The sequence below is a fragment of the Centroberyx gerrardi genome, chromosome 8, assembly GCF_048128805.1.
Source record: "Centroberyx gerrardi isolate f3 chromosome 8, fCenGer3.hap1.cur.20231027, whole genome shotgun sequence".
NCBI lineage: Eukaryota > Metazoa > Chordata > Actinopteri > Beryciformes > Berycidae > Centroberyx > Centroberyx gerrardi.
Genome location: NC_136004.1, coordinates 28,169,187 through 28,195,984, shown reverse-complemented (window position 1 = coordinate 28,195,984; position 26,798 = coordinate 28,169,187). Strand labels below are relative to the sequence as shown.

Sequence of the window (26,798 nt, the reverse complement as noted above, 5' to 3'; positions counted from 1 at the left end):
ATCACAACTGTAGCTACGAGCGAAAATCTAGGTCTGTTATCTGAAAGACCTTTGAACAACTAACCTACATTGCACAACTCGACACCACAGTCTGAAGTTCAACTTGATTATACTGTAACATAACACAGAGATGAGACTGCATGCAGTGTTTTGTTCTAAGAGAGAAATATGAGAGACAAATTCAGAGAGACCATTTTTCTCTACGGAGTTTTTCTAATTTGCTTATCTAAAACAACTGGTAAGTCACTAATACAGTTTTCTTAGAGACTGAAGATTAGCACTGAGTTGCTGTTGAAATCCATATGGTTATTCACGTGCCATGTCTAACATCTTTTGACTTATTTGTATCACGGAATACATCATGGGATATGACTAAAGGTATAATGCTGTGTCATATGTGAGTTTCGTGGTTTACAAGTCATTCATTTCAGTATTAAGTATTTATGAACTTGTAGAACATTCTGAGGCATCATTTTAATGTGATAAATAAAAAGCAGCTAAATAGATTGTGTTTTCTGTTTGTTTTGTACCAGGTCAGACATGCAGGGGGAAGTGTGGTGACATATTGGAAGGATGCTCTTGCCATGCAACGTGTGTGTCTCTGCTGAGCTGCTGTGCAGACTACAGCCAGGTGTGTGTCCAGGTGGCCCCCTACTCCAGCTGCATGCTGGGTGGACGCGCTCTGATGATCCTCGGTGTTGTCTTTCGTCCCGATGAGCGCCTCCTCTGCAGGTCTGTGTTCATCGCCACACGGTGACCTTTGAAACCTACACTCTGTTTTGGTAACACGTCATGGTTTAACGCTTTCACAGACTTATTCCATGTATTTCCATCCTATACCCAGCGCTACTATCTCCTGGCTGCAACCTACACTGTCAGAAAATAAGGTACTGAGTTGTACCTTACCTTCTGAGAGTGTACTGCATGCCACACTGCAAGAATGCACATAATGACAGTATTGTTTTTTGTATATATGTAGATGAATATGTGTAGTCTACTGTCTATTGTATGTCCTGCACTCGCCACAGACACTAAATATGTAAATATGAGGTACTGTTGTTGCTGTCATTTGTATTATTATGTACTTAATTGAAAAATCCACAGCTGTTGGTGATGTATCTTGCATTTCTGGGCCCATTTTTTGTTTGGTGATGTATTTTTATTATTCCTGCGGATAACTGGCACATTAAGATACTTCCAGTGCTGCAACAATGGAGTTTGATAGCAGAAAGATTTTCAGCAATCTAAAAGATCAACGGTAAACGTCAGGTTTTGGTGTCAGTCCCTCAGAATCAAAGAGCGAGGGCTTCTTTCTAGAGCCGCCATTTTGCACCAAGAGACGTTCAACAATCACACAGGGACAAATCCATCTTAGAAGAGGCAGAGAGACCGATATCTCCACTGACAGCAGCCTCAATAGACCAGAATGCAATGCAGTCACAAGACATGTTGAGTTTTGAGTGAGGGGTGAAAGACTTTCTGGGAAACGTAGGAAATCACTAACTGAAGTCGGAGCAGTTGAGACCAGTTGAGGGAAAGTGGCTACACCAAAAAAGTAAATTACAATACTTCATCTCGAAATAAGACAGTGGACATTTAAGTGTGTAGACATTTAACAGTGTATTTAACAATACCTTGATTTGTCGGTATGTTCCTGCACCAAGATAAATTCCTACACAATTGTTATACTTGGTGAATAAAGCGATATTGATTCCTAAAAGTCATTACAATAGTCTAGTATAGGTATAAATTCCAAATATAATAAATGGAAGTGTGTCTTTGTGTTGCAGGTTCAAAGGTGAGATTGAAAGAGAAGGATTTATCGATGCGGAGGGCCGCGCCCACTGTATCTCTCCTTTACTGTATGAGACTGGGTGGGTGCCATTTGATGTCTCAACAGATGGAATTCACTTTGATAGATCTGGAGAGTATTTCTCAGGTAAGTTGCTCAAGTGAGAAAATTCCCCTGATTATTTTCCACCACCGAGTTTGGAAACACCTGAACCTGTGATTTGATTTGTCTGATTTGGAATCCGTTTGATCAGTGGCGTGCACAGACTCTGACAGGGACAGGAAAATGTAAATTCAGCATGTTGGGTTTGAAATTGGCCTGGAACCTTTGTTGCTTGTTACATCGCCTCTCTCCCATCTTCCTGTCTTTTCTCACTGTGAACTGTCTAATAAAGCAAAAATGCTATAGAAATAATCTTCAAACAGGCACTTCCCCAAAAATGCTAACAGGGTCCGAGGGCATGATGCTCCCCTGGGGAGAATTGTTTGAAAATCTGCTTTTAACAGCTCATTTCTGTTGAGTTTTGTACCGTGACATGTACAGTACCCTTTCAATGGAGAAAATTGAACTTCTCACCTTTTGCATTTTTGGCATCTCACTGAGATTAATATGTAATCCAATCTAAAAATTATAAATTGAAACGCAATATGAAATTGAACAACTTTGAAATATCAAGTAGAACCCTATTTCCAGGTGAATCTGCACCAGGCTGCTGACAGTGAAGAGGCGTTTTGAGAACTTTATTGATAGTTTGGCATGCTATTTTAAAAAATGGCCCATAATCAGACCAAAATCATAATCATACAGTTAATGGTGTAAAAAATTAGACAAGTGAAAGAGATGTAGGCCTAGGCTTAAAGTTGTGTTTACAAGACCTAATAGTTGCTTCTCAATGCACTGTGGCATCTCTCACAATTGTGCAATTGTGCTGCACACATTTTAGATTGGATAAGGAGACAAGAGTTTTATGATTTTATTGAGAGGATGATAAAAATTAATGTGGCTTTAGATGTTCACTGCTGGAAAAGAGGTAAAACAGGTGCGCCAGGGTTGAATAGCCTACATGTAATGAAAATACTGCAGTATAAAAACCCTTCAGACTGGTGTAGCCTATCACTCCTCAGGTGATCAGCGTTAGCAAGGCCCCGCTAGAAACTGTCTCGGTGTTTCAATCTGAAAAGGACACCAAGGACAAAAGGGCAGGAGCATTCACCCCCCTGCACCCCTCCTGTGCACGCCTAGGCATTCGATACTCTACTAACTTAGGGTTCATGACAAAAAAACAAAAAAAATATGGCCAGAAAAAAAAAATTTAAAATGCAATTTAGAGTCCACAAGAATGTATTCTATGTACATGTTTGTTTTATAGCTTTTACGATGACATTGCTTTTTTAACGAGATTTCTCATCTTACCACCCAGAAAATGTCAAGTGGTGTCACTGTATAAAAATATTTTAAAAAACGGTTGGACCACTTGACATTTTTGGAATTTTTGGAATTCCAAAAATGAATTGCATTCCAATAAAGTGAAAGTGGCTTGTCATGAAGCAGATATTATGGAATAATTTGACAGGTTACGTGCGTTTCTTTGACATATATATACTGTATATATTTTTGAAAATAATGGATTTGGACACAAAGAATACACGTCATGTCACTGATCCCTTAACGATTTTTCTATTTCACTCCGTTAGTCCACCCTAGTAAAGTGGATCCTGCTTTTGGAGTCACTCTGGTGAACGCAACACAGTGGCAGTATTATGGCACTCCGGACACGGCAGGAGCGCTGAAGATGACATGGAACAGCTCCTTGATTGGAGCAGAGGAGATCAACATAGAGCTGTGGGGTTACAGAGAGGTCAGCAGGAGCATAGAGGCAGAGAGGAACGGATCAGCCTCTCTGCAGGCCGAGTTCACCTATCTGTACTCTCTCGGTAGGGATCTGCCCAACTCCGGCGCCTTCAGCTTCATCCCCGAGCCGTCCGAGAAAAACTACTCTAAGTGGGAGCTGGGGAATATCCGCATCACCGCCAGTTCCAAGCCAGATGGAGCTAGGTATCCTTAATAAATATCATATATCTCATAAATATCTCCAACTTTTAATCTTTTAATAAAAATCGGATATCGGCAAGTCAGTGTTGCTCAGTGTTGCTTCGGAGATGACAGTCAGTAAAACCTGCAATGAAACCTGCTTCATTCTGCCTTAAGTAGCTGGTAACCAACCTAAAATAATTTAATTAGTATGGATGTTAATGGTGAAGTTTAGTGTCACATGATATAGGTGTTGCTTCAGAGGCTATTCTGCACTTTTTTCTACATTAAATTCTGGGCTAAACACTGAATCCTTGTATATTTTGGAATACTTTGGCATGAAAATGGTTAAATATATAGTTGTTAAACTGTGGTTGAATCCTATATTTAGGCTTATAATGCTAATTGTGCGTATGCAGGGATGTGCAGGGGCTCTGGAGCGGAGGCCATGCGTTAGCCTGGCACCTGGAGCAGGCCTTCAGAGACGACTCTGCAGCCTGGGCCGAGAACAAGTGTCTGGGGTGGGACGACCTGGAGAAGAGGCTGCCCAACTTCCTGGATGAGATCATCGACTGTCCCTGCACTCTGGCCCAGGCCCGCGCAGACACAGGCAGGTTTCATGTGAGTGAGTGAATCTGCAGTTATTATCATTATTATTATTATTATTATTATTATTATTATTATTAGTGGTGGCAGTAGTAGTAGCAGTATGTAACTACTTTCCTTAACAAAGTTATAAACTGCGGCAAAATAAAAGGAACAGAACAGTCACATTACCAGCAGCATCCTCTACTTGTATCATTTTTAAACATCACTATATTATTGTCAAATTAACTGTGATACCTTGTTATAGTTACTGTAAACAAATCAGACCACAGTAGAGACAATTGTTAGACCATAAGACCATAAATCCTGTGTCTTCCTGCTGCAATAAGGATCTTTACTTCCTCGGTTAAAGGTTTTCTCTTTTACTGAAGAGGATGAATATGTTGGAGGTGATTTTTCAATCAGCCTTTCACTCCTTCCACCATCTGCCATTGTGAGAAACTTAAAAAAAAAAGCTTCAGCTCTGTTTGCGCTGGAAGAACAGCGCCCTCTTCCTGTTTTGTTGCGTAAAGTAATCCAGCAAATTTCCTGTCAAATTGGAGTTGAGGCTGGTAGTCTTTTTGACAGTGGTCTCGTTTGTTTACAGTAATTAATGACTTTTGTGGCCAAAAGTCAATACAAGACAGAGAAGTGTATGAAGCAGTTCCTGTTTAAGACTGTATTAGAGTTTTAGGTCCAGTTGCATTTAAAAATTCTTGACCCAGAGTATTATTTAGACAACATTCAGTACATGGACACTGAAATCTCCAAAAAATAATAACCATGTACCTAGGCTTTATCAAAGAGAAGAAAAAATAAATCAAATATTATGACAAAAAATAAAAGGAAATGTTATGAGAATTCCCCAAATGAGACAGGATCATACTTGAAAAGATTCCCATGGATGACAGCCACATCATGACCAAAAACTATGTGTAAAAATGATTGGAATTCATCCATATCTCTGTAAACATAAGGAAATAAAGACTATTAGGAGAAATGAAATCACTACAGACATTGCTTGATGTAAATGATCAAGGTTAAGATCAATTCCTTTATTAGAGTTCTGTAGAAGCCAACAGGATGAGACACACTGCCGGCTCTGGTTCAGACCCACTCAGCAGTTCAGGGGCCGCACTGAACTTAATAAAACTGTCACCAGTTATTACAGTTGATTCTAAATCTACTGCGGTGTTAGCTTGGGTTATCAACAGAGCTGTGAATCTATGACGCGTTATTCTAACTCCCATCGGATAGCTTCTCGCCGTCCTTTATTGAGACTGATTCTTATTCACTGTGTTGTTTCAGACTGACTATGGTTGTGACATTGAGAAGGGCAGTGTGTGCACTTATCACCCCGGTAGCGTCCACTGTGTAAGAGCAATTCAGGCCAGGTAGGAGTGAGAAAAAGACGATTTTAACTTTTTAAAAAGAAAACTCATAAGCCCGTTCCTTTCTTTGACGTGACTTGATTGTCATTTTCCCAGCCCCGCGCACGGATCAGGGCAGCAGTGCTGCTACGACAGCGCGGGGGCTCAGGTTCTGACGGGGGATTCGATCGGCGGCAGCACTCCTGATCGGGCTCACGACTGGGGCTCCCCTCCGTACAGGGAGCCCCCGCGGGTGCCGGGGTTCTCCCACTGGCTGTACGACGTCATGAGTTTCTACTACTGCTGCCTGTGGTCTGATCACTGCCACGTCTACTTCAGCCATCGGCCCTCCACCGGGTGTCGCACCTACCAGCCCCCAAGAGCTGGTGAGACGATTCATGCTGTGTTAAGTCAAGTCAAGTCGAGTTAAATCAAGTTTATTTATAGAGCGCTTTTAACAAACAAGACTGTCACAAAGTGCTTTACAGAGATCAAAGGACACAAAACAGATTAAAACCAGGATAGTAAACAAGCACAGATTCTGCACAGTGCCACGGCTAATTAATTATCACTTTATTTAAATGCGATCTAAGCTTTCTGGTTCACTAGTTGCTCAGCTACCTTCATCTCTCTCTCTTCATCTATGAAAAATACACTAATGTTAGGCTACTTGGCTTGCCCGTTAACGTTAGCAACTAAAACATTAGCAAATATAGCTCACCGCATATTGATGACGATGATAATGATGATGATGATAATACTTTATTGTCAGATCCAGTCTGAAATTTTTCTTGCATCACAGCAGCTCCATTTGCAACATCACAGAAAAGACAAAAATTTAAGACAGGACACAAAGATACATGCATTCAACATATCATTACAATCACAAGAGACAATATTCAAGGCCCTTCAACGTACATTTGATCTGGGATTAAGCTCTATATTTAATTTTTGGATTGACTGGTGTACAAAAGAGTGTTTCAGTCTAACCCTATTAAATCGTGGAACCCTATATCTCCGATTTGATGGTAACAGTTTGTATTAATTTATGTATGTATTACATACATACATAAAGTATACAGCAATGTGCTTTTAAAATACTAGAGGATGTCTTACAAAAACATACATATACAGTATATCGCTGTATACATGACTGTAAATTAGCAGTCCATGCAAACTAATAGATGAATAACCTAGAAATTAGGGTTTTTGGAAATTAGGACTATGGGAGATTAAAATTGCAGCTAAAGTATGAAAATTTATACTTAAAGTTGAATTTTCACAATAATACTACTTTTACATTGTTTTATTTATCATATACTGCTCAGTAAAGAACAGAGTTGATTTGTACAAAATTAATTTTATCACACCATGATGAAGTTTCACTGTGTCCAGGTATAGAGGAGTGGAGTGTCTCTATTCTAGTTGCCTTGGCTGAATTTGTCCCTTTAAGGCCATGGTGCCGTGGTACGAGCTAAGAAATAGGGCCAGAGCGTTGTATGTGTGTGTTTGTTAATGTATACTGTATGTGAGTGCCTCTGCTAGGGCTGGGCAATATATCGATATTATATCGATATCATGATATGAGACTAGATATCGTCGAGATTTTGGATATCGTAATGGTGATATGGCGTAAGTGTTGTCTTTTCCTGGTTTTAAAGACTGCATTACAGTGAAGTGATGTAATTTTCTGAACTCACCAGACTGTTCTAGCTGTTCTATTATTTGCCTTTACCCACTTAGTCATTATATCCACATTACTGATGATTATTTATCAAAAATCTCATTGTGCAAATATTTTGTGAAAGCACCAATAGTCATCCCTACAATATTGTCGCAATATCAATATTGAGGTATTAGGTCAAAAATATTGTGATATTTGATTTTGTCCATATCGCCCAGCCCTAGCCTCTGCATGCCTCCACACACATACTCTATAAATGGATATGACAGTCTGCAGGAGAAGTAATTGAGTGACAGACTGCAGCTTAGAGTAAAGGTAGGCTGTAGAGATGTATTAGATCACACAATTGATTATCTGCACCGGAGGGACCATAAAGCCCAAAGTATTACGTACGCCGAGATTACAAAAACCAATCTCGAGATAAATCCGAGATTCATATCTGCTGTGATCGAAATAAATATGTTTGTGCCAAAATGTGTATTTGATGTAAAAGCATCAAAGCCTTCTGTGCTCGGTGCCTCACAGGTGCCGTCCTCGGGGACCCGCATTTCATAACGTTTGATGGCCTCCGCTACACTTTCAACGGTAAAGGAGAGTACTACCTAGTGTCCTCGCCACACAAAGAGCTGAGTGTTCAGGCCAGAACAGAACAGGTGAAACTTGAGAACGGTGAGTTCACACTTGATGTGAAAGCCCTGTCTGTGTCCCCTCTCTCATCCCCAGGGAACTTCCTCTCTCTTTCGCCCCAACCCTTTGTTCGGGTGTACATCGTTCCAGGCTTCCCTCGAAGAGACCCTCTCTTTGATTGGTTTCTGTTTTTTTGTTGTTTTTTAACAGCCAGAAGAGTGAATGCCTGCCTCTAGCTTTTGTGCAGATGTAATTAGACCTTGAATTTTATTTGTCTTCTTTTGCCGGCGCTTCTCTCTTAAGAGGCATATAAGGTTGTCTTTTACACACAGTTCTGAGTGGGTCTGATGTGAGATCCTTGTGGGAGTGAAACATTTTGGCACTGTAAAATGACAGCCCATTTCCTTAGTTTCCTCTTGTTCTCACTGAGTATCTCATGGGGCCAAATGTGGTGAAGAAGAACAGATGTTTAGTTTATTGGTTAGAATTTCGTCCAAACCACTACACGAAAATTCAGAATACTTAACCTGTGGTGCATCAACAACAGCGTTATGTTTGTATTGACTACTAAGGTACCTTGGCCAAAGCCACACGGCTGTCGTCAGTGGCTATGAAGGAGAAGGCCTCTGATGTCATCGAGGTGCGTCTAGCAGAAGGTCAGGACCACCTTCAGGTGCTGAGGAACCAAAAGGTCCTGCCCTTCACTGAGCAGAGATGGATGGACCTACACGGTGAGATGTTAAGACACATGACCGGATTAAAGATGCACCAGGCAACATCACACTTTGGTGGTCCACACTGGCAGCGAGAGATAACTGTTTTGGAAAGTTTGAAGGACTGGTGGTGAAAACAAAATCTTCTGGCAGCAGATTCAGGCAATCATTAGTGATTCTAGCATTCTCTGGACGACGAAGAAAGTATTTCGCGCTTAAGTTTCGACCTATCACTTCCTGTGCCAAAAAGATTTCCTTCCATACTTGACATCAAAATGTCATTTGAGCAAATAGTGATCATACCCGACATCAAAAGTTTATTTGGGCGAATAGGAGGAATCGATGGGGTCTCAGTAACGGAGGATTGGACGCTCTGTTCTCGGTTGCAGCGCCAATTTATTATTTAGGCTGATAAAACGGGTGTATATTTACATAAAAATCTTACCTATTGCAGCTTTAACTGCACTGACATCTACCTTAAGCCTCATTTGTCTTACTGCGATGTGTATTGTGCAATTAGCAGGTTCATAGATTTTAGTGTAATCACCAGGTTCAGGTTTTTGATACACTGTGATTATTAACAGTTTTAATAAGATCAATGAAAGGACAAAGTGATTGGAAATACAAACATAAGCGCTCTCTTTTGTAGGAGTATTCGTGTTCTCCCCCAGTCCGCAGAACGTGACGGTGATGTTCTCCTCTGGTGTTGGGGTGGAGGTGCGTAGGCTCGAAGGAACCATGGCAGTGACCGTCCTGCTGCCACCGGAGTTTAACAACCACACCCAGGGTCTCCTCGGCCAGATGAACTCTGACCCTTCAGATGACCTGCTGACCCCCCTGGGAGAGGTCATCCCCTCAGACAAAACCACGGCTGAGGAAATCTTTACCTTTGGAGCTAGCTGTGAGTCTAAAAGACAAGGTGTTCAATTTGTGTCATTTGTAATGAAATGACAAGGTGGCTATGGCCTGACAAGATTCCCCAAGAGAATTTGTCAATAGAAGCTTCAATGCAGTTTTGTAACGATTATTTCCTAGCAACCACGTCTGGCGCCATCATCGAGGTACTCAAATAACGGCTAAATATGTAACAACAGGCTAGAGAAAGAGAGATGCCTGAAAAAGGATTATTGTGCTGTGGGTGTAGGTCCATTCATTAACCTTATAAGTAAAAAAGAATAGTCTGATAAAGTAGATTTGTTTCGAAATCCAGGTTACTGGGAAACAGTAAACTGTCTTGCCTTTAGCCCTAGTCCCTTTGGACCTAGTCTCTTCTCCAAAGCACTGTGAGTTGTAGCTTGAAAAGCAACAGCTGCAGCTAATTTAGCAAAGCAACCGATGTTAATGTTAGCATGTGACTACTAGCCACTACTAAAGCTAGCTTCTACTAGATTATGTTAGTTTGTGTGCAGATCAGATGCATTTACAGCAGGACAGTGATTGTTAGCTGGCCAGATACTATGGCTAGTTAGCTTGTAAGCTGACGTGATCTAAACACAAATCGAAAAGATTCAGTCAGAAACAGCACAGAAATTAAACGTGTTTTCAGTTCTGTTTAGATGGCCAAGTTGTATGTAAAGAAAAGCAATCATGTGTTCACAGCCAAGAGCTGAGGACCTCCAATATGGCAGCCAGAGGGTGCATTACATCACCTGAAGGCCTGCTATCATTTGCTGATTCATTAATAACCCATCGTTGTGTCTTTATAAGCGGCTACCTAATTTGAGCCACATTTGGCTAGAATTTTGACAAATAATTTAAGAGTGCACTGAAAGAACACAAACACATGTTTAGAGTTTAAAAGCCTTTAATAGATTACAGAGAGATATCAAGGGCTGTGACCATACTGTGCAAGTGAAACCACATCTCTGGAACCCAGTAGGGGCCAGACCACAGACATGCATGATAATAACGTCCCGGCTGTAATTACATATCCTTCACGCTGAGTCGCTGACTTCTCATGCACTTGACCTTGGACTGAAATGTGCTTTAGTGTAACTGCAGTAAACACTCCGACTATTTAAGCTTGCGGGTACTAATAGATTTATGGGCATTAATAAAGTGCCATTTTTGTAAGCATCACAGTCATGACTGCATGCAACTTACATGCTGTGCAGATCTCTTACAATTTTGTTTTTGTTTCCAAACTATAGTGTGCCTCATATATTCTCTTATTGATTTTTCTGTTTTTTACAACGGGTAATTTCAGCCAAACGATCTGATTGGCCAAAGACGTGTTCCAACTGTTCCAATAATTCCCATAAAGAATGCTTAACCAATTGCTATGCCAACTCTTGTGGTACCCAAGGAGCTAGTTATCAATCATTCTCTCTTGTTTTCCCGTTTATTTATTCATATGTACATATACTACACTGAAGAAAACCTTCCGACATTACACATGTTGGTAACATATAAAAGCTGTAATACCTCTGAGGATGTTCTATGGTGTGATTATGTGAACTTCTGACAGTACTTGGATGTGCTTTTTAGCTATCGGTACTTGGATGCCCTCTGAGGAATTATTGCTTTCACGCAGCAAACAAAAAAAACTTTTCTGTATTATTATGCCTATATTACACGTCAGCTTTCACATTACAACTCCCACTACCCGTTTATCTCCATCGTCTTGGGATAAGCCTTGGTCGATAATGAATGACCGCACACGTGTGTTATTTGTTCTTCTAACCAAGAACCCAAAATGATAGTAAATACCCAATGGTGTTTTGTTTCGTTTGACTTGTGTCCGCAGGGAACATTTCAAAGGAGACGTCCCTTTTCACGTATGACTCCAAGTATCTTTTGGAAACGTACTATTACCCACCAACGCACGACCCTGCCTTTGTTCCTGCCTTCTCTCTACCGGAGAGACCCGATGACCCTCTGGTGGCAGACATGTTGAACATGTGCTTTGGGGATGGAGCACAGTTCTGCAAATATGACACCCTGACCACCCGCAGCCTGGCCCTGGGAAACGCCACCCTCAGGGCCTACCAGAGTCACAACGCCCTCATACAAGACTTGGAGCCAGGTATCCATTCATTTGTTGTCCAGTGCATGCGATGTCTCAGACACCACTGATCGAATTTTGATGAAACTTTGGGGGAATGGTGCATCTCACCACTGTGTCATCACGGCATTTTCAAAATTACACTGATTGGCCCACGGGGGGCGCTACAATTACAGGCCAAAGGCAAGGCAACATATTTGTTACAGAGGGGGGGGCTGCATTATTTGTTGGGGACGACATGTTTACTGTTGGCTTGTTTTATCTTTTATTAGTAATTTGGCATAATTTATCTCTAAATTATGCCATGCTGTGACATTAGCATACATTTTCATTACCTGAACCTGCAGCATACAGGACCAGCAAAAGCTTGTGTGTTTCTGGTTGGTAATTCAATCATACAGCACACTCAAACAATTGAGCCATAAGAAAACTAAATGAAGCAAAAACAGGATTTTTGTAAATTACCTAAATTCATGCATTGGCATATCTTTCAAACCTATTTGATTACCACTATTCAAGAGAACACATTGGTTTTGATAATGATTTTAAAATATGTTATTGTCCCATAGTGGTGTCCTGTGGCTGGCTGCCCACACCCAGGAATGGGAAGAAGAATGGGACTCACTACCTCGAGGGGAAAACTCTGAGCTTCTCCTGTAATGAAGGCTACCTGTTTTACGGTTCACCAGAGCGCACTTGTCTAGACGATGGGACGTGGACTGGAGTGCAACCCTACTGCATGACAGGTTGGTTCTAATATGCAACGAAATTAATGTACATTTCCATGTATATTTGGGATATTCAAATAGTAGTAGAGTAAAGCTTTATTATCCCTGAGGGGCAATTTGTTTTGCAGCTAGCAGAGTTCAACACAGGACCACACTGAGACAGGATGACGGTACAAAAAAAACAACCCATCTAAAATACATCAGATACATCAGAAACAAGATCTAATGGTTAATAACTTAAGTAAAAAATATTCTGTTTATGAGTTGCCGCATGTAAACACCATATCCTGATTATAATAATAACCAGGATAAGCCCATATCCCGAATATGAAAAACCCAAATATGATAGTTGAGATATGCCGATATTAACCGGTATATTCTGGCATGTAAACACCACATCCAGTATGTGAAAACACTGGTTACTGATCATTCCATGTAAATGCCATATAAGACTCATATTGGGAATATTAATGTGCATGTAAACGCATTCATATGATTAATCCCGAGAGATCAGTATATACACGTGCGAGTAAAATGCACTTACAACAAAAGCCCCAAATACTATAAACACCTAAGACAAAATCCCTTATACTATAAGCATGGTGTCGTTTTAATGCACGAATGAATTTCTTTTTCGCTTTATTTCTCACTTGCCTGTACTCATTCATTCATTCTGATCTGCTCGGATCACATGTTTTATATTCACTACTCCTCCAATAAAAACTAAGAGGGACTTTGGGAAACCTCTTCTTTTTTACCCAGACTCTTTGAAAGCAGAGATTCAACTGTGCTCTCAGTTGCTCAGGCAGACCATTAGCTACGAAGCTCCAAATGTCTGAACCTGGATTGGATTGGCTTTGTGTTTGCAAATTGGAACCACCTGGGCCCCTCTAATGGTTCAATTCATCACTCCTGCCGTGAACTCTGTGAATGAGTAGTGTTGTAGTCCTCAGCTCTCGCCGTCAGGTGGCAATGTTTCCCACTGAAATTTATTCATGTGTTTGTGAGAGAGCAGGTTAATGCTTCCTTTTGTTCCATTGTGCAGCGTGGAGCAGGTTCGCTTTTGGAAAGATTTGACAAAAAACAGAAAAAAAACAACAACTGGTAACAAGACGGATGAGTGCTCATTCACATTGCAGCGTCAGCAAGATTGGATGAGATCAGATCTATGATCAGTCAGATGGGCAAGAATCAACGAGAAGACACCTAGACTGAGATGCACACACAGACTCTCATATTTCAAGAATATCAGCGCAGCTTTCCGCTTCAGTGACACATCAGCTGAAGTGAATGAGAGGAGACAGAGGAAGGAAGCTACTTGACTTGTGATCTACCTCTAGCCCCCCCCCCCCCCCCAACTATAGCTGATCTCCTCATGGCTTCAGCCCAGTTCTCCATCCTTTTCTTGTTAGAGCTACAAACAGAGACTTCCTCTTGATAGCTATCAGGGATGAATAGATTTCATATATCGGATTTTCAGTCCCATGTAACCGCTGGCTGGGTCACAGCTGGACACAATAGAACCTGACTTCACCCCCCTCCATCAAGCAAACATATTAGTTTTATAACTTGGTTTTGCATAGCCGTTTAGATAAATGTTAGTTATTAAACCAGGCAATTCATTTTTCGTGAGTCATTCGAAGAGGATTTATAATGTTTTAAGATTTTTAGTTTCCTCCATTCCTCCTCTTATAGTGAAGTGCATGTGAAGAAAGCCTATTAAGGTGTTAGTTATCCAACCACTTGTTTCAGACATCGCTGTACAGGTTGCTGTACAGGACATGGCTGTACCCTTGATCTTGAAAACACACGAAAAAGCAATTGCCGCTGTTTATAGTTGTAGGGCCGTAGCGTAGTGACCGATCGGACATTTTCACATGAGATGGTGGTTTGAGAAAGAACGTCTATCCTATACAAGTGGCCAAGTGATGCGGTTGTGTCTGCAGATTAATATAACTCCTCACCCACACATGCACACACCCTCACATGCATCATATAGTGGTAACTAAGATGGAATTGTAGCCTTACACATGCATATTGTACACACACACACACACACAAAGCTCGTCCTTTTTAGATATGTGACGATGATCGCATTTGCTCTGCCACTCTCATTACACAAATCAGAACTAACAACTGTCAACATGACCCGAGGTGCTCAATGGCAGGTGTTGCATGAGCTGTTACCTCCGCCATTCAAATGTGACCTGTGGCCGTGTAAACAAAAATACAGACCTAGCAGGAAACACCCTGGCTGATTTCTCCTCCTCCCCTTTTATATGAGTCACCGCAGCACGATGAGCAGCCAGTAAATTGTAGTCGTAGTTAAGATGACGACGGCGTGCCGCTCGAGGAACAAAGGCCACCGCATCCAGTTCGACTTCTTCTCTGAGTCACTTTAATGAGCCCCTGTTGACATGGCACCTGTCAGCAGAGGTGACAGTAAGTCCCATCCATCAAAAGTGGATCAGCGCTTGAATGTGTCCCATCACCAAAAGCCCCACCCCATCTGAGACGGTTTATAATTTGCCGCCGTTAAAACGATGCGCTTGTCAATGCGCTTTTTAACTCAGACTTTATAGGGGGTGCGGTGTGTTGTGATGATCAATTTCAATGTCGTTGGAAGATGGGAGTGCTGAGGAGAGGTGAGGGTGGGGTTTGGATAGAAAGTCCTTGGAATGTTTTTGATCTGAGGGAGTGCAAACAGGGACATGGGAGACTTGAGAAGTATAGAATTTACTAGCTTGGCTGCGCCTTGTCACGGTCCTCTGAAAAACAATAGCCCTGGCCGAGTTTCAGATGCATACCAATAAAAGGATCTCCTCATCGTAATGGCGTTATAATATTAATAGAGTTCCTTGCGCAGAGGAGAAGAAAGTGATTAAAGGAAAGGTGACAGCTGCCGGAGAGGGAGAGAGCGATTTTCACGGGGAAAAGCGACGTGGGTTGAAAGACAAAGTCTCACTCGATTTTCTGCCTGCGGACCTCTCCTCAGATTCCCCTGAAATACAGCAGATGAGAGACAAAGAGAGAGACGGAGGTGGCTGGTGAATGCAGGTTGCGTAGAGAACGAGCTGTTGAAATGCCAACCAAGGGCAGCCGGAGACTTTTAAACCAGTCACGTCCCCCTGACTCCGGTGTCTTCATGCCGCGGTTTCTGTGAGGAACAAAGGTCCCTGTCTGGAGAAGGTCCGCTAAACAGGCTTCCTCCCCTCTCCCTCTGTCTCCCTTCATTCTCGCCTTCTTCCTCTTTAGCTCCTTGTTGCTTTTCGCCCCCCACTCCAAAGACTTAAGAGTGCATGCTTGCTGGATCGAAGCGAGGATGAGAAGTAATTGTTTGGCCCACTCTGAGTGAGATCTCTCTCCATAAAAACCCGGTGGAACAATGGTTATATGGGCTAGGACACGAATATAATTTAGACCTTAAAAAAATAATATTCCCACAAGGGCCTTTGGGTGTGTCTGTGGTACTCAATAGAAGGTTTAAAGAGACCTTATCGCGCTTTATCGTAGTTTTTATATCTTATGGTATCACAAAAATGTTCCTGTAATATTCCTATGGGGATTTATAGTTTTGGTGGGATATTTGAATTTATTTGATTCGATTTGATTCGAAAGGACAGTTCGCAAGTTACTTAAAACATTTAATTCCACTGTGGGACAAAATGACAATAACCTGACAACACAAAACACAATAAAACACAACCAAAAGATCATAGGATATACATGGCACTAGCTAAATTGCCTTAATACTCAATTAGTTCTCACTTTCTTTATAAACATCGCTTTGGTAGGACTGTTTTTGATTTGCAGTTCCACAAACTGATACCAAAGAAGTAAAATGAGCTTTTCACATTGGGGATTATGCAGAACTTATTGTATTGTAGGAATGTTGACTAGAAAAGGTGTTCAAACTTTACTAACCTGCTGTTTCATTGCTGCACTACTGAACTCCCCCCCTCCATTCTCTCTCTGTCTCTCTTTTTCTTTGTCTCTCTCTCAATGGGAGAGACAGAATTGTATAAATATAGACACTGTCCCATCTCAGAAAGCTACTATTTAAGTTGTATTCACCCAAAAACGTCCTTAAACACTGTCGCACACCCCGCTTGTTTTCAACACAATCCAAACCGTGGCCGAACAGGACATGCAGAGACCGTGCTGCACTCAAAGGTCACTCTGCTCAACTCCAAAGCAGCAGAACAGGGGAAAGAAACGATCCATGACAGTAGCGTGGAGCTTTTGATCTCCTTCTCAGCATTGCACTAGACTTTGTGTACGTGGGCAGTATAGCGCTTACGGCATCGACCTTTATCAGCCTCGCCTTGCCTGTAAGAGCTGTCATGGAGGGCAACCCTAGGCTGTAAACAGTGGTTGAGTCGCACTGTCCTTCTTAGGTGGGAGCGTATCTGTATTCAGATGACTTCCACTCCACTTAAGATGCTACGTGTAGTATTTTAACATTTTAACAACACTATACATTATTACTTGCCTGGTGTCCAGCCCCTATGAATTGCAGGCTTTAGCACTTTTTGAATTTGCATGGTGATTCATAGCGGTCTGGACACAAGCCGATCCCCAACTGATTGGTTAGTGTTAGTTGTCAGTTATCAAAATCTCTGACCAATCACAGTGACTGACGTAATCTGGAAACACCTCAGGTCTAACAACAATCACGGAGGCATTCGCTTCTGAGCTTTTAAACATGCTGATTGTTCCTGTTTTAATTAATCGATACCATTGCATTTTTTAAGGACTGACGAAATCGCTAAATTTTGCTTGCTATCATCCAATTCCTTTGCCGGCGCTGCCATTTTGGTAGTTGTTGTTGCACTCTGTAACGCTAGTCATAAGTAGGTTTGTCCCGCCTACATCGACCATCCAATCAGGTTTGTCGGACAGTATCTGTCTGAAATAACTGGCGGTGGATAGCCTTGCGTCCAGACCGCTGGGAATCGCCATGCAAATTCAGAAAGTGCTAAAGACTGCGATTCATGGGTGCTGGCCACCAGGCAACATTATTACTAGGGCTGAACGATTTTGAAAAAATATCTAATTGCGATTATTTTGACTGATATTGCAATTGCGATATGCTTTGCGATATTAGAGGGAATGATCATTTTTACATCATTATTCTCATTTTCATTGAAAAACATATTAAAATGATTATGGTGTGATTTTTGCGGGGATCTGTACCAAACAAAGATGTTTTCTTAAGTGTGTAGAATATGATGTGTAGGCCAGGACATCTCTGCAGTACGACAATATTTCATTTAAAATGGTATTTTGACACACATTTCGCCTTTAACAAATATTGCACCTCCTGCGATTTGAAAATTGCAGTAGGCCATATTGTGATTTCGATAAAATTTCAATTAATTGTTCAGCCCTAATTATTACCACATTCATTTTGAGAGATTAATATAACTGCCGTAAACAAACAGGACCATCACCGAGAAGCGTCATCTGCCTCTACAGGCCTCTACGCTGCATTTTATATTGTGTTCCACCAGGTCGGATTTCACAGGAAATCGGCTGGATTGCTTTATGGCACAAAGGGAAGTTGTTTTACCGCACAAAGCAGGCAGAGGGTGCTGCTCTTCCAGCACAAATGGAGCTGAGCGAGGGAAGAGCCGATGGAAAAGTCACTTCCAACATGTTTCACTTCCAGCATGTTTATGCTCTTCAGCAAAGTCAAAGAGAAAACAAAGGCATGCCAGCGAGGGGGAGGGTGTGTGTGTGTGTGTGTGTGTGTGTGTGTGTGTGGGGAATGTAGCATCATCCTCTTTGCTGCAGGAAGCAACAGAGTTTATGGGAAATGTTTTCTTAATTTTGCGAACACGAGCACTAACAATACGATAGAGGCGACCAACCATCTCCACCATGGTGCCAGTTGTTTACGGTAAATATACCAAGTTATCACAATTAATTTGATAATAATGTATTGATGTTTAAATATGCTACACGAAGCATCTTTAATTGACTAGACTGCCAGGTGCACATACACACACACACACATACACATACATACACTCACAGCACACACACATTTAGACACCCACACACACAGACACACCTGGCCCCAGGGTCCCACACCACAAGAAAGGTTGGCTGTTGAAGCTGAGTCTAATTGCTTTGGACACCTTTATCTTCCAGAGCTGCTCCTGCTGCTGTGTGCAGACTGTATATTCTCAGTTTCCTTTGAGAGTGTCTGGATATGAATCTCTGACCAAGGACGGATACAGAACAGCGAGTTAGAGACAGACTAGCAGTGTCTTAGCAGTGTTATCCCGGTTTGTTTGTGTGTCCATAAGCACGTACATGGAGCATTTGACGTCTGAAGTTGCTGTTTGACACAAGGTTCAAATTCCAACACTTCCATCTATCCCGTTCAGATAGACTGGGCCAGATACATAGATGTGATGACAACAGTAGCTTGGTACAGAGAAGCACACTGTTACCTGGGAGGAAAAATCAACAGAATCATTTTAAAGATGATATCAGCTCTGTCAGAAAACTCATCTCTTGCTCAAAGAAATGCTGTATGTGATAAGAGCGTAGCTCAGGGGCGGATGGGCGTGCCAGGCTTATGAAAACAGTCTTGGATTTCTGATTAGTATCATCTGTTTGCCATTTCTTTGGGAGATAAACAGTCTGCGGATCTGGAATAGATCTAATCTATTCAAACAATGATGAGCTCAGAAATTTCAATTTTCCAAGTTTTTGAGTTTGGATTCGTAACGAGTTATATGAGTAAACTTCAAATTAAAACAGCACTTTCATCTATAGAAATAGGGTGACACATTCATACAGTGGCAGTGAGCCGCATGATAAGTCAGTAAAGACACTGCCATCCTTGAATAGATAGAAAATATATTGAAAACGCCTTTTTCTCTTCTCCCTCAGCCTCTCAACCTGTTCCGACCCCATCGACGTCTGTCATGTTAACCCCTCTCGGTGGCAATGTAATGGTCCAGACCGAGTGCGCTATTGCTCCCTGGGGTTTTACTGTTTGATTAAGGGAGGGGGGGGCTCAGTGGAGTAATGAGATAGCTTTGGGGTTTAGCCAGCAGTTAAAAAAGGAAAAAGGTGAATGTTAACACTGATTGACTGCCAGTCCCCCCACATGCTCCCAGTACTTGTCTGGGCAGCTTGTCATACTGATGCCCAAGGCTTCAAAGTCCAGCCGTTTGAGGCCAGCGCTGCAGCATCCGAGGGCCGGCCGTTTGTAGCGACACTGATTGGATTGTGAACTTCGGGGAATATTTGTACATGTGGGTGTGTGTTTCGGTGTGCTTGTTCGTGCATGTGTGTATGTGCATATGACGTACAACGATATTTAGAGAACTAGCACCTGCAACGGGTACCGGAAAGATATTTGCCACACTTCACATACAACCATGCGTTAGAGGATATTGCCAACACTTGAGAATGGTTCAGTGAGCTTGCCAACACCCTAAGGAAAGTTTCAGATGTCCTAATTTGATCACAATATTACCTAAGCGAGTGCAAACAATATGAAAGCAACTGTTGGGAAAATCCGGTGCATGGAGGATGTAACAGCCTATCCAGCAGTGTGCTCATTATGTTTGTTTAAACCCAGTGTAGAACGATTTTTGTTTTGTTTGATCCCCTTGGCAATTATAAAAACAGATTCATGCATTTGATGTTGTGCTGGTGCAACAGAGGTGCTTATCAAGAATAGTCAAATCTGCATTGAAAAACTGGCAAAAATAACTTTGTTGTTTTTGTTTTTGTCTTTTTGCCAGTTTGACATAAAATTGTGATGTCATTGGTAAGAGGATATTTTAGCCCAGCCAAACGCAATTGCATTCATAATTTTGTTCTCTTAGATGTTAGATATTGTTAAATATTGTTATTTGCATTTGTAATGAATAGCCTATGTTTTGAATAGAAGCTTCCAATTTGACCCTCACCCTTTCAGAACTGGCAGATTTTGTGTTTTTACAAATAGACCACACTGAAATTTACTTTAACCTTCAGATTGCGGCTGCCACATGTCCAAAAATTTGCCCAAAAACCTGCCATCTGCAGCATTTATGTTTTTTCAACCTGTGCCTCAATTTTAAAACTAGCCCAATTTGGCAGGAAAACCATGGACCTGGCAACCCTGCCTCCACTGTGGCTGCCAGAGTGTGTGTGATATGTCACCCGAAAGCCTTCTATTGGTCTAGCAGGTTTTTCTAAATCCTTTATTTACCCAGATAGCATTGATTGAGCATGCATGCTGGATTTGAGGCACGCTCTGCTACACACTCAAACAGTTACACCCATTCACACCTGGGAGCTGCCCAGTACAACCAGTCTGCTACTGTTGGCCACTGAGCCGCTGTGGGTTAAGCCGGAGACAGCTTTTCCCAGTTTCCCCACACATATTTTCCTAGCCTTCCTGTCACAAACCTGCTTTTCTAACATCAAGGATACCCTGGTTTCCATTTGGCCTTCACTGTATATTGATCCAGAAATATAAAAGATGTGCAGGATAGATGGATTGTGCAGAAGAATCAATGGCTGGTAGCAGTGATTAATTCAGTGTTGGTGTTATTTTCACAGACAATGACCTGGGGTTTATACTTGGCGCTGTAGGTTCCTTCTCAGCACTGATCACGATGGGAGTAATGATCAAGCTACATAACAGGAAACAAGAAAGGTGCGTTCACACACACACACACACACACACACACACACACACACATACCTATTCACTTCACAAAAAAAATCGATTTCTTTTAGCCCACAGGTGCTACGAAATGCTACTCAAGAAATATAAAAAATACAAAAGAAGCAATGATTAAATAAGTGTTAGGTCTGACATTGTCTTCCTCAGCAGGACAGTTGATTTGAATTGTTTTTTACACTTCATTGCAGCTGAAGATTGCATTTTTCCTCTACCAATTCCAAAAAGAGACCACATTCACTTGAAGTTTAATTACAACCCAGTCTGCATTATAAACATGATTACGCTACCTGCATTATAAATATACTCCCTGTATTCTGTGGCCTCTTTTAGGCGACTGAATTCCAAGTTCCCAGAAAGCTCAGAATCTTGATGTAGGCACACCGCATCCATCTAGCTTTAATATTACCCACCAGATGGGCAATATTAATCACTAAGATTTGTGATATTTTCATTTGTCTCCTGTTGTGATTCAGTTTCAGCTCGTATGCAATACCATTATATCCCCAGAAACCTTTGAATCTAATTTTACATTTGCACAGCACGTCACTGCAGCATTATTTAAGGTGTGAGACTAAAATAAAAACAGTTTGTAGAAAGGAGCTAAGAAGCTCTGGCTTCCTCTCTCTCCTGCTCCCTATCTCTCTGCAGACCGTCGAGGGGAAGCACTCCACAGTTTGAGAAACGCTATACATTACGATACAGATAATCACTTGTCTTTGTTCAATAGGCCTCCAGTCATGGCTCTCCATATATCTTTCATATATTAACCATCTATCTTTGAACAGATAAATTACATATTGGGAATTTTGTGAAAACCATATAGCTAGAGGTCTTCTTCCCCTCCCATTTCCTCCCAGTAGTGAAATCCTCTTTACTGCGCCAACAAAGACAACAAAGACAAAAGCCTCTGAATCCCACCTGCCTGTTTGATATCCAACATGTCCCAACCTCCTAGCCCTAACTCATAAATTCCCTTTCTGATCTGATCCAACCAAATAAACCCATATACCCCGTGGGATCAGACTCATACCTTCAGTTCAGAAAGAGGAGAAGCTAACGCTATAGCTAGCTCCTGGGCCTACAGCAGCAAATTAAAGGCCTGTTTTATGGACTCGCAGACTTCGTATGGGCTTCCCCCGCCATAACTCCAGTAGGGAGAGAAGAAAGATGGGTGTCAGGAGGGAGTCGAGGGCCGCCCCCTGCTCCCAGCAGCACTTGGGGCAGGCGGGCGGTGAAACTGGCTACGGTTTCAACTCGTGAGGGCAAGGACCGAGCACACCTGCCCGCTCTTAAAGCCTTGATCATGGGAGGCCAGGTGTAATGAGAGATGAGGAGTGTCAAAGGTCTGCAGATGTGAGGCAGGTGATCTCACACACACGGACATGCTGGTACACATGCTAGTATAGGACACACACAGCTAGAAAACATGCCGTGCATACAGTAGCTTACACGTGTAAGGAGAAATCGTATACATTCCGCATGAGTGTGTGTTGCCTCCTTACTCATGAGCACACCAACACACACACACAGCGCACAACCCCCTACCAACAAGTGCAGACACATTGATTCCTCTGCAACATCAGAAGCATAGCAGGGTGGAAGTAGCGGGGTCTTACAGTATTTCATATCATGTCTGGGTTGCCTGTCTGGAGGAGAAGCTGTGATACTATATTACTCTGTGTGTGTGTGTGTGTGTGTGTGTGTGTGTGTGTGTATGTGGAGGTAGGTAGTGTAGGCCTCCTGTGCCTCAGTCCCCCGTCTCAGACCCAGACTTGCAGGGGTACTTTCCACATCTAGGGTTACTCTGCAGGCCTCAACAGGTCTACTGGCAGCTCACCACAGGAGCAAGAAAGTCATTACACCATGAGGTGTGTGTGTGTCTGTGTGTGTGTGTGTGTGTGTGTACCATCATGTCTGCTCCACCTCTGCTATATGACACATCAAAAAGGCAGAGGGGGGCCTTGTCTGAACCTGGCAGGGGGTTCGAAATGGATTGGAGTAGTGAGGAAGAAAAGCACATTTAGCGAGGTGAGGTAAACCGTCTCAACACTAAACGCTGTGAAACTGTTGGCTTCTTGTGGCCACTTCAATGTCTGAAGGAATATGATGAGCTTTCCACATAAAAGGTTCAGAATTAGAATCGGCAAGTACGATAAATGTTTGTCATGGTGAAATTAGCGCTAAGATGTCGACTTATTGATTCTACTCCCTGAATAGAATGAAACTTGTTGCGTCTTATTCGATGTTTAAGCTCAGTGTTTATAGGTGCGTACGTCACAAATGACACGAGTATAGTTGGTAGGAAACCTGCGCACAACCAAAAAATGAGGATGAGAGGTTTCTGATGACATACAGATGCATTTTCCAACGTGTCAAAAATGTGAAGATCAAAGTGCAGTGCAGCAGATGTTTCGGTCAAGCAGCCATCCTCAGTGCAGACCAGGTACTTATTAGCAATTCCTAAGTTGTGTCCGCTCTTGCTCATTGCTTGACCAAGTGCAAAGGCTATTCCTGAGGACCTGGGGAATTTTCAATATAAAGTAATGGATGTAATGGTAAAAAAAAACCAATTAATGCATTAGTAGTACAAATACCACAGCTTTCCTTCAACTGAATGCCAGGGTTACATTTACCTGCCTATTTTGCAAGTGTACCAAATGAGTAACTAATAAAAGAATATTTTTGAAAATGTATTGTTTTTATTAATTTATCTCTGCTCTTAATGCAAGTTCACGAGAAAGTTTCCCTGTTGTCAGTTTTGATTAAACGAGTTTCTCCATTAGTTCACTTAAACGTTAGCATTGTCATCATTGGTGTAAAAAAAATTCAGTGAGTGCTTTATGCTTGTCAGTTGGTTGTTCATACATTAGAATTCTTTATTTCTAATGTTGTTTCAATTGACTCTTTTCTGTATTTTTCAGAGCGAGAAAAGAGAAGCTGGACCAGATGGCGACTCATGAACAGACTTGCTAAACCATCAAAGTCCTTCGGGATTATGGATCACACCACTCGCGCTGAAACCTTCAAATATGTGGCCTATGGCTTGCATGTGGGTATTGCTTTCCAGCATTTCCAAGTAGCTACAACAAATTTGTGCAGAGAAAATATATGTCTTTAGAGCTGAACTTTTGGAATTCACATTCAGTTGTGTTGTTCATTAGGCCGGTGGTCGTCTGTTGACCTCTTCACCTTGTCAGGAAAACCTCAGGCACCAGTTAGGCTTTAAGCGTGTTGTTTGGCCTCATGTTGTTCCTCTTATTTAGTCTGGAAAACCTCCAGGTCATGGTAAATGGCACATAGTGAGGATTGAGGGTATTGAGCTAAAGGAAAAATGCCACGATTGTTTTTATATTCCCTTCATGTTTTGCATGACTGATAGTCCCATCTTCGCTAGAGAGAGAATTGTGTAAATACTACATAGAGATACCATCAACACAATCAACACTCCTTTCTCCTGTTCAGTTTAAAATAGTACCAGATGTGTTCATATTCATGTTGAAAGTGAAGTGAACCTGATGATTTTTAGGTTGAAAGACTTTGAACTCTTATGCAGCCCTTGTGTGGGCTCACAGCCTTCAGTCAAATGAAGGGTTTTGCTGAGTGACTGAGCAGCAAAATTCACAAATGTTACCTAAAGGTCACCTTCTGCACTAAGTCAATGCATGCTTTCTGTGTTTATTTTCTTTGTAATGTCTCAGGTATCTGCATTGAAAATCAATGGTTGATCGAACACATCCCTAAATGTTTTCATCGTGACTCAATGAGGGAATCATTAAACGCTGTTTCAAAGTTTATATCCTGTGTAGTTTTATTTCGAAAACCGGGTGTTTATCCTGTGGCATTGTGTGTGTGTGTGTGTGTGTGTGTGTGTGCACGCGCATGCATGTGTGTCTGTGTACGCACGTGCAATACTGTTCAGACCAGAGAAAAAAAAGAAAAATCCCGGCTTCAGCCCAGCAGTTATACGTGGTCTGGCAAAGCCACATGCCCCGTCGGACAGACCGTCATCTCACGTTACCCCGTGGTCCTCTCCGCTACTTTGAACCTGACTCACTCCTCCTTTCCAAAACAAACCCCTTGGGGGGTAAGAGGAAACAGAGCGACAGGGTCCCGTGTGGCTGATCCCTGGGAGTGATACGTGGGGGTCCAGCTGGGGAAGAAGGGGGGGTTCCCGGTGGGGCCTAATTGAAATAACCTGGCCTGCTGGACGTTGAGGGCTTTGAAGTTTTTTGGTGTGGTGTGCAGTGGTCCCTAACTAGCAGCTGTGCAATGCTGTATCCATTACCAGGTCCTGCAGACACTGACAGAGCCTGCTGTTGCTGGGCTTTCAGGTCTCAAGGACCCTTGGGACCCTGTTCCTTTTCACATAAAAACACATTAACATGCTTTACAAGAATAAATAGATACACATGCACACATGCCCCCGCTTTCCCTGTGTTGTAACCTGGCAATAAAGCAATTAAAACTCACACAGAAACAGGTCCTGATGCCCCAACAAAGGAAAAGTAAGCCTCCTGGTGTATTGCTGTCTGAGGTCTTTCTACAGTATCAGCTTAGATTGGCTCACTGACTGTATAATCTCCTAACTGGGTGCAAATTTCCCTGCTTTCATGTGTCAGTCAGTGCTTACAAGAGAAGCAATGGAGCGAGTCGCAGAGCCTGTTTGCAGAGTCAGATGCTGATTAATTGCGTATGGATGAAAGTAGAGGTTTTTCATCTCTGTGGGGGCCTGTTCTAACCCTGAATGTTTGCGCTCACTTATCATCCCAACAACCCAGCGTAATTAGCTCAATCAAATTCAAACACAAGTAAATGCTAATGCGCTCTGTGGAAGCTTGTTGCATTCACATGGGACTTTTCCCGTTTCTCAGATCTGTGCTATATCCCTGGATTATGAAGAAAGGCTTTTGGAGCGGCTTTGGATGAGGCTTTTGTTTTGGGTGTGCTTTTTGTTTCATGTCAACTCCAGCTTTGCAGGTGTGCTTTGTCTCTTACCTCTTGATACTTTTTGCCCCATGGTTCAGTAGCACCGTCAGATGTTTACTCCTAATTTAAAGGCCTCGCTTGAAATAAAGATTGATTTCAGGATTAGGATGTTTGCCCCAACACAGATTTTTGTGTTTGATTTTATCATTGCAAACACTTCACATTGGGGGAGTAGATTTCAGCAAAGTAAGCTAATCCTACGATAGATGAACACTTTAGGGAGGTTTTACCCACTTGATTTAGTCAAATCTTGAGCAGCGTCACCAATCATTTCAGAATCGTGCCTGTTGGCATGTCAGGCAGGCGAAATCCACACTTAAGTCCATTTTGACCCAAAACTGAACCTCAGCTTCTAAGAGGATTCATAGAAGTAGCCCTTTTAACACAAACTGCTCTTGACATTAACACTCAGTATAACTTTATCACTCACAGGCCAGCTACTAGTGTTCCCCTCTCTCAGTCATCAACATCAGAGGCTGAACTTTATCCCCTGAGGCACCGTAATCCACTCACCGACCAGCGGCCGTTAGGACCCAAGGCTCATTTTTCATTGGAGTCAGTTCTTTTTATAATGGAG

General features: G+C 42.1%; 1 protein-coding gene across 1 annotated transcript; it reads left to right on the top strand.

Moving 5' to 3' along the window:
* The first annotated feature begins 139 nt into the window (after positions 1-139).
* susd2 (sushi domain containing 2) lies at positions 140-24,962 on the top strand. Its single transcript, XM_071902150.2, has 14 exons — positions 140-238; positions 534-732; positions 1,791-1,939; positions 3,487-3,847; positions 4,243-4,444; positions 5,717-5,802; positions 5,896-6,164; positions 7,988-8,131; positions 8,662-8,820; positions 9,452-9,703; positions 11,549-11,827; positions 12,376-12,552; positions 21,109-21,205; positions 24,157-24,962. Exons 1-14 carry the CDS (start codon positions 169-171, stop codon positions 24,206-24,208), a joined length of 2,496 nt encoding a protein of 831 aa, XP_071758251.2. The 5' UTR covers positions 140-168; the 3' UTR covers positions 24,209-24,962.
* Positions 24,963-26,798: the final 1,836 nt, after the last annotated feature.

What these genes read in the sequence shown, in the direction of transcription:
- susd2 (XM_071902150.2), top strand. Translation starts at nt 169, where the DNA reads ATGAGAGACAAATTCAGAGAGACCATTTTTCTCTACGGAGTTTTTCTA. An exon ending in TTGCTTATCTAAAACAACTG is followed by an intron (nt 239 to 533) that starts GTAAGTCACTAA and finishes GTTTTGTACCAG; the next exon opens with GTCAGACATGCAGGGGGAAG. An exon ending in CATAACAGGAAACAAGAAAG is followed by an intron (nt 21,206 to 24,156) that starts GTGCGTTCACAC and finishes TGTATTTTTCAG; the next exon opens with AGCGAGAAAAGAGAAGCTGG.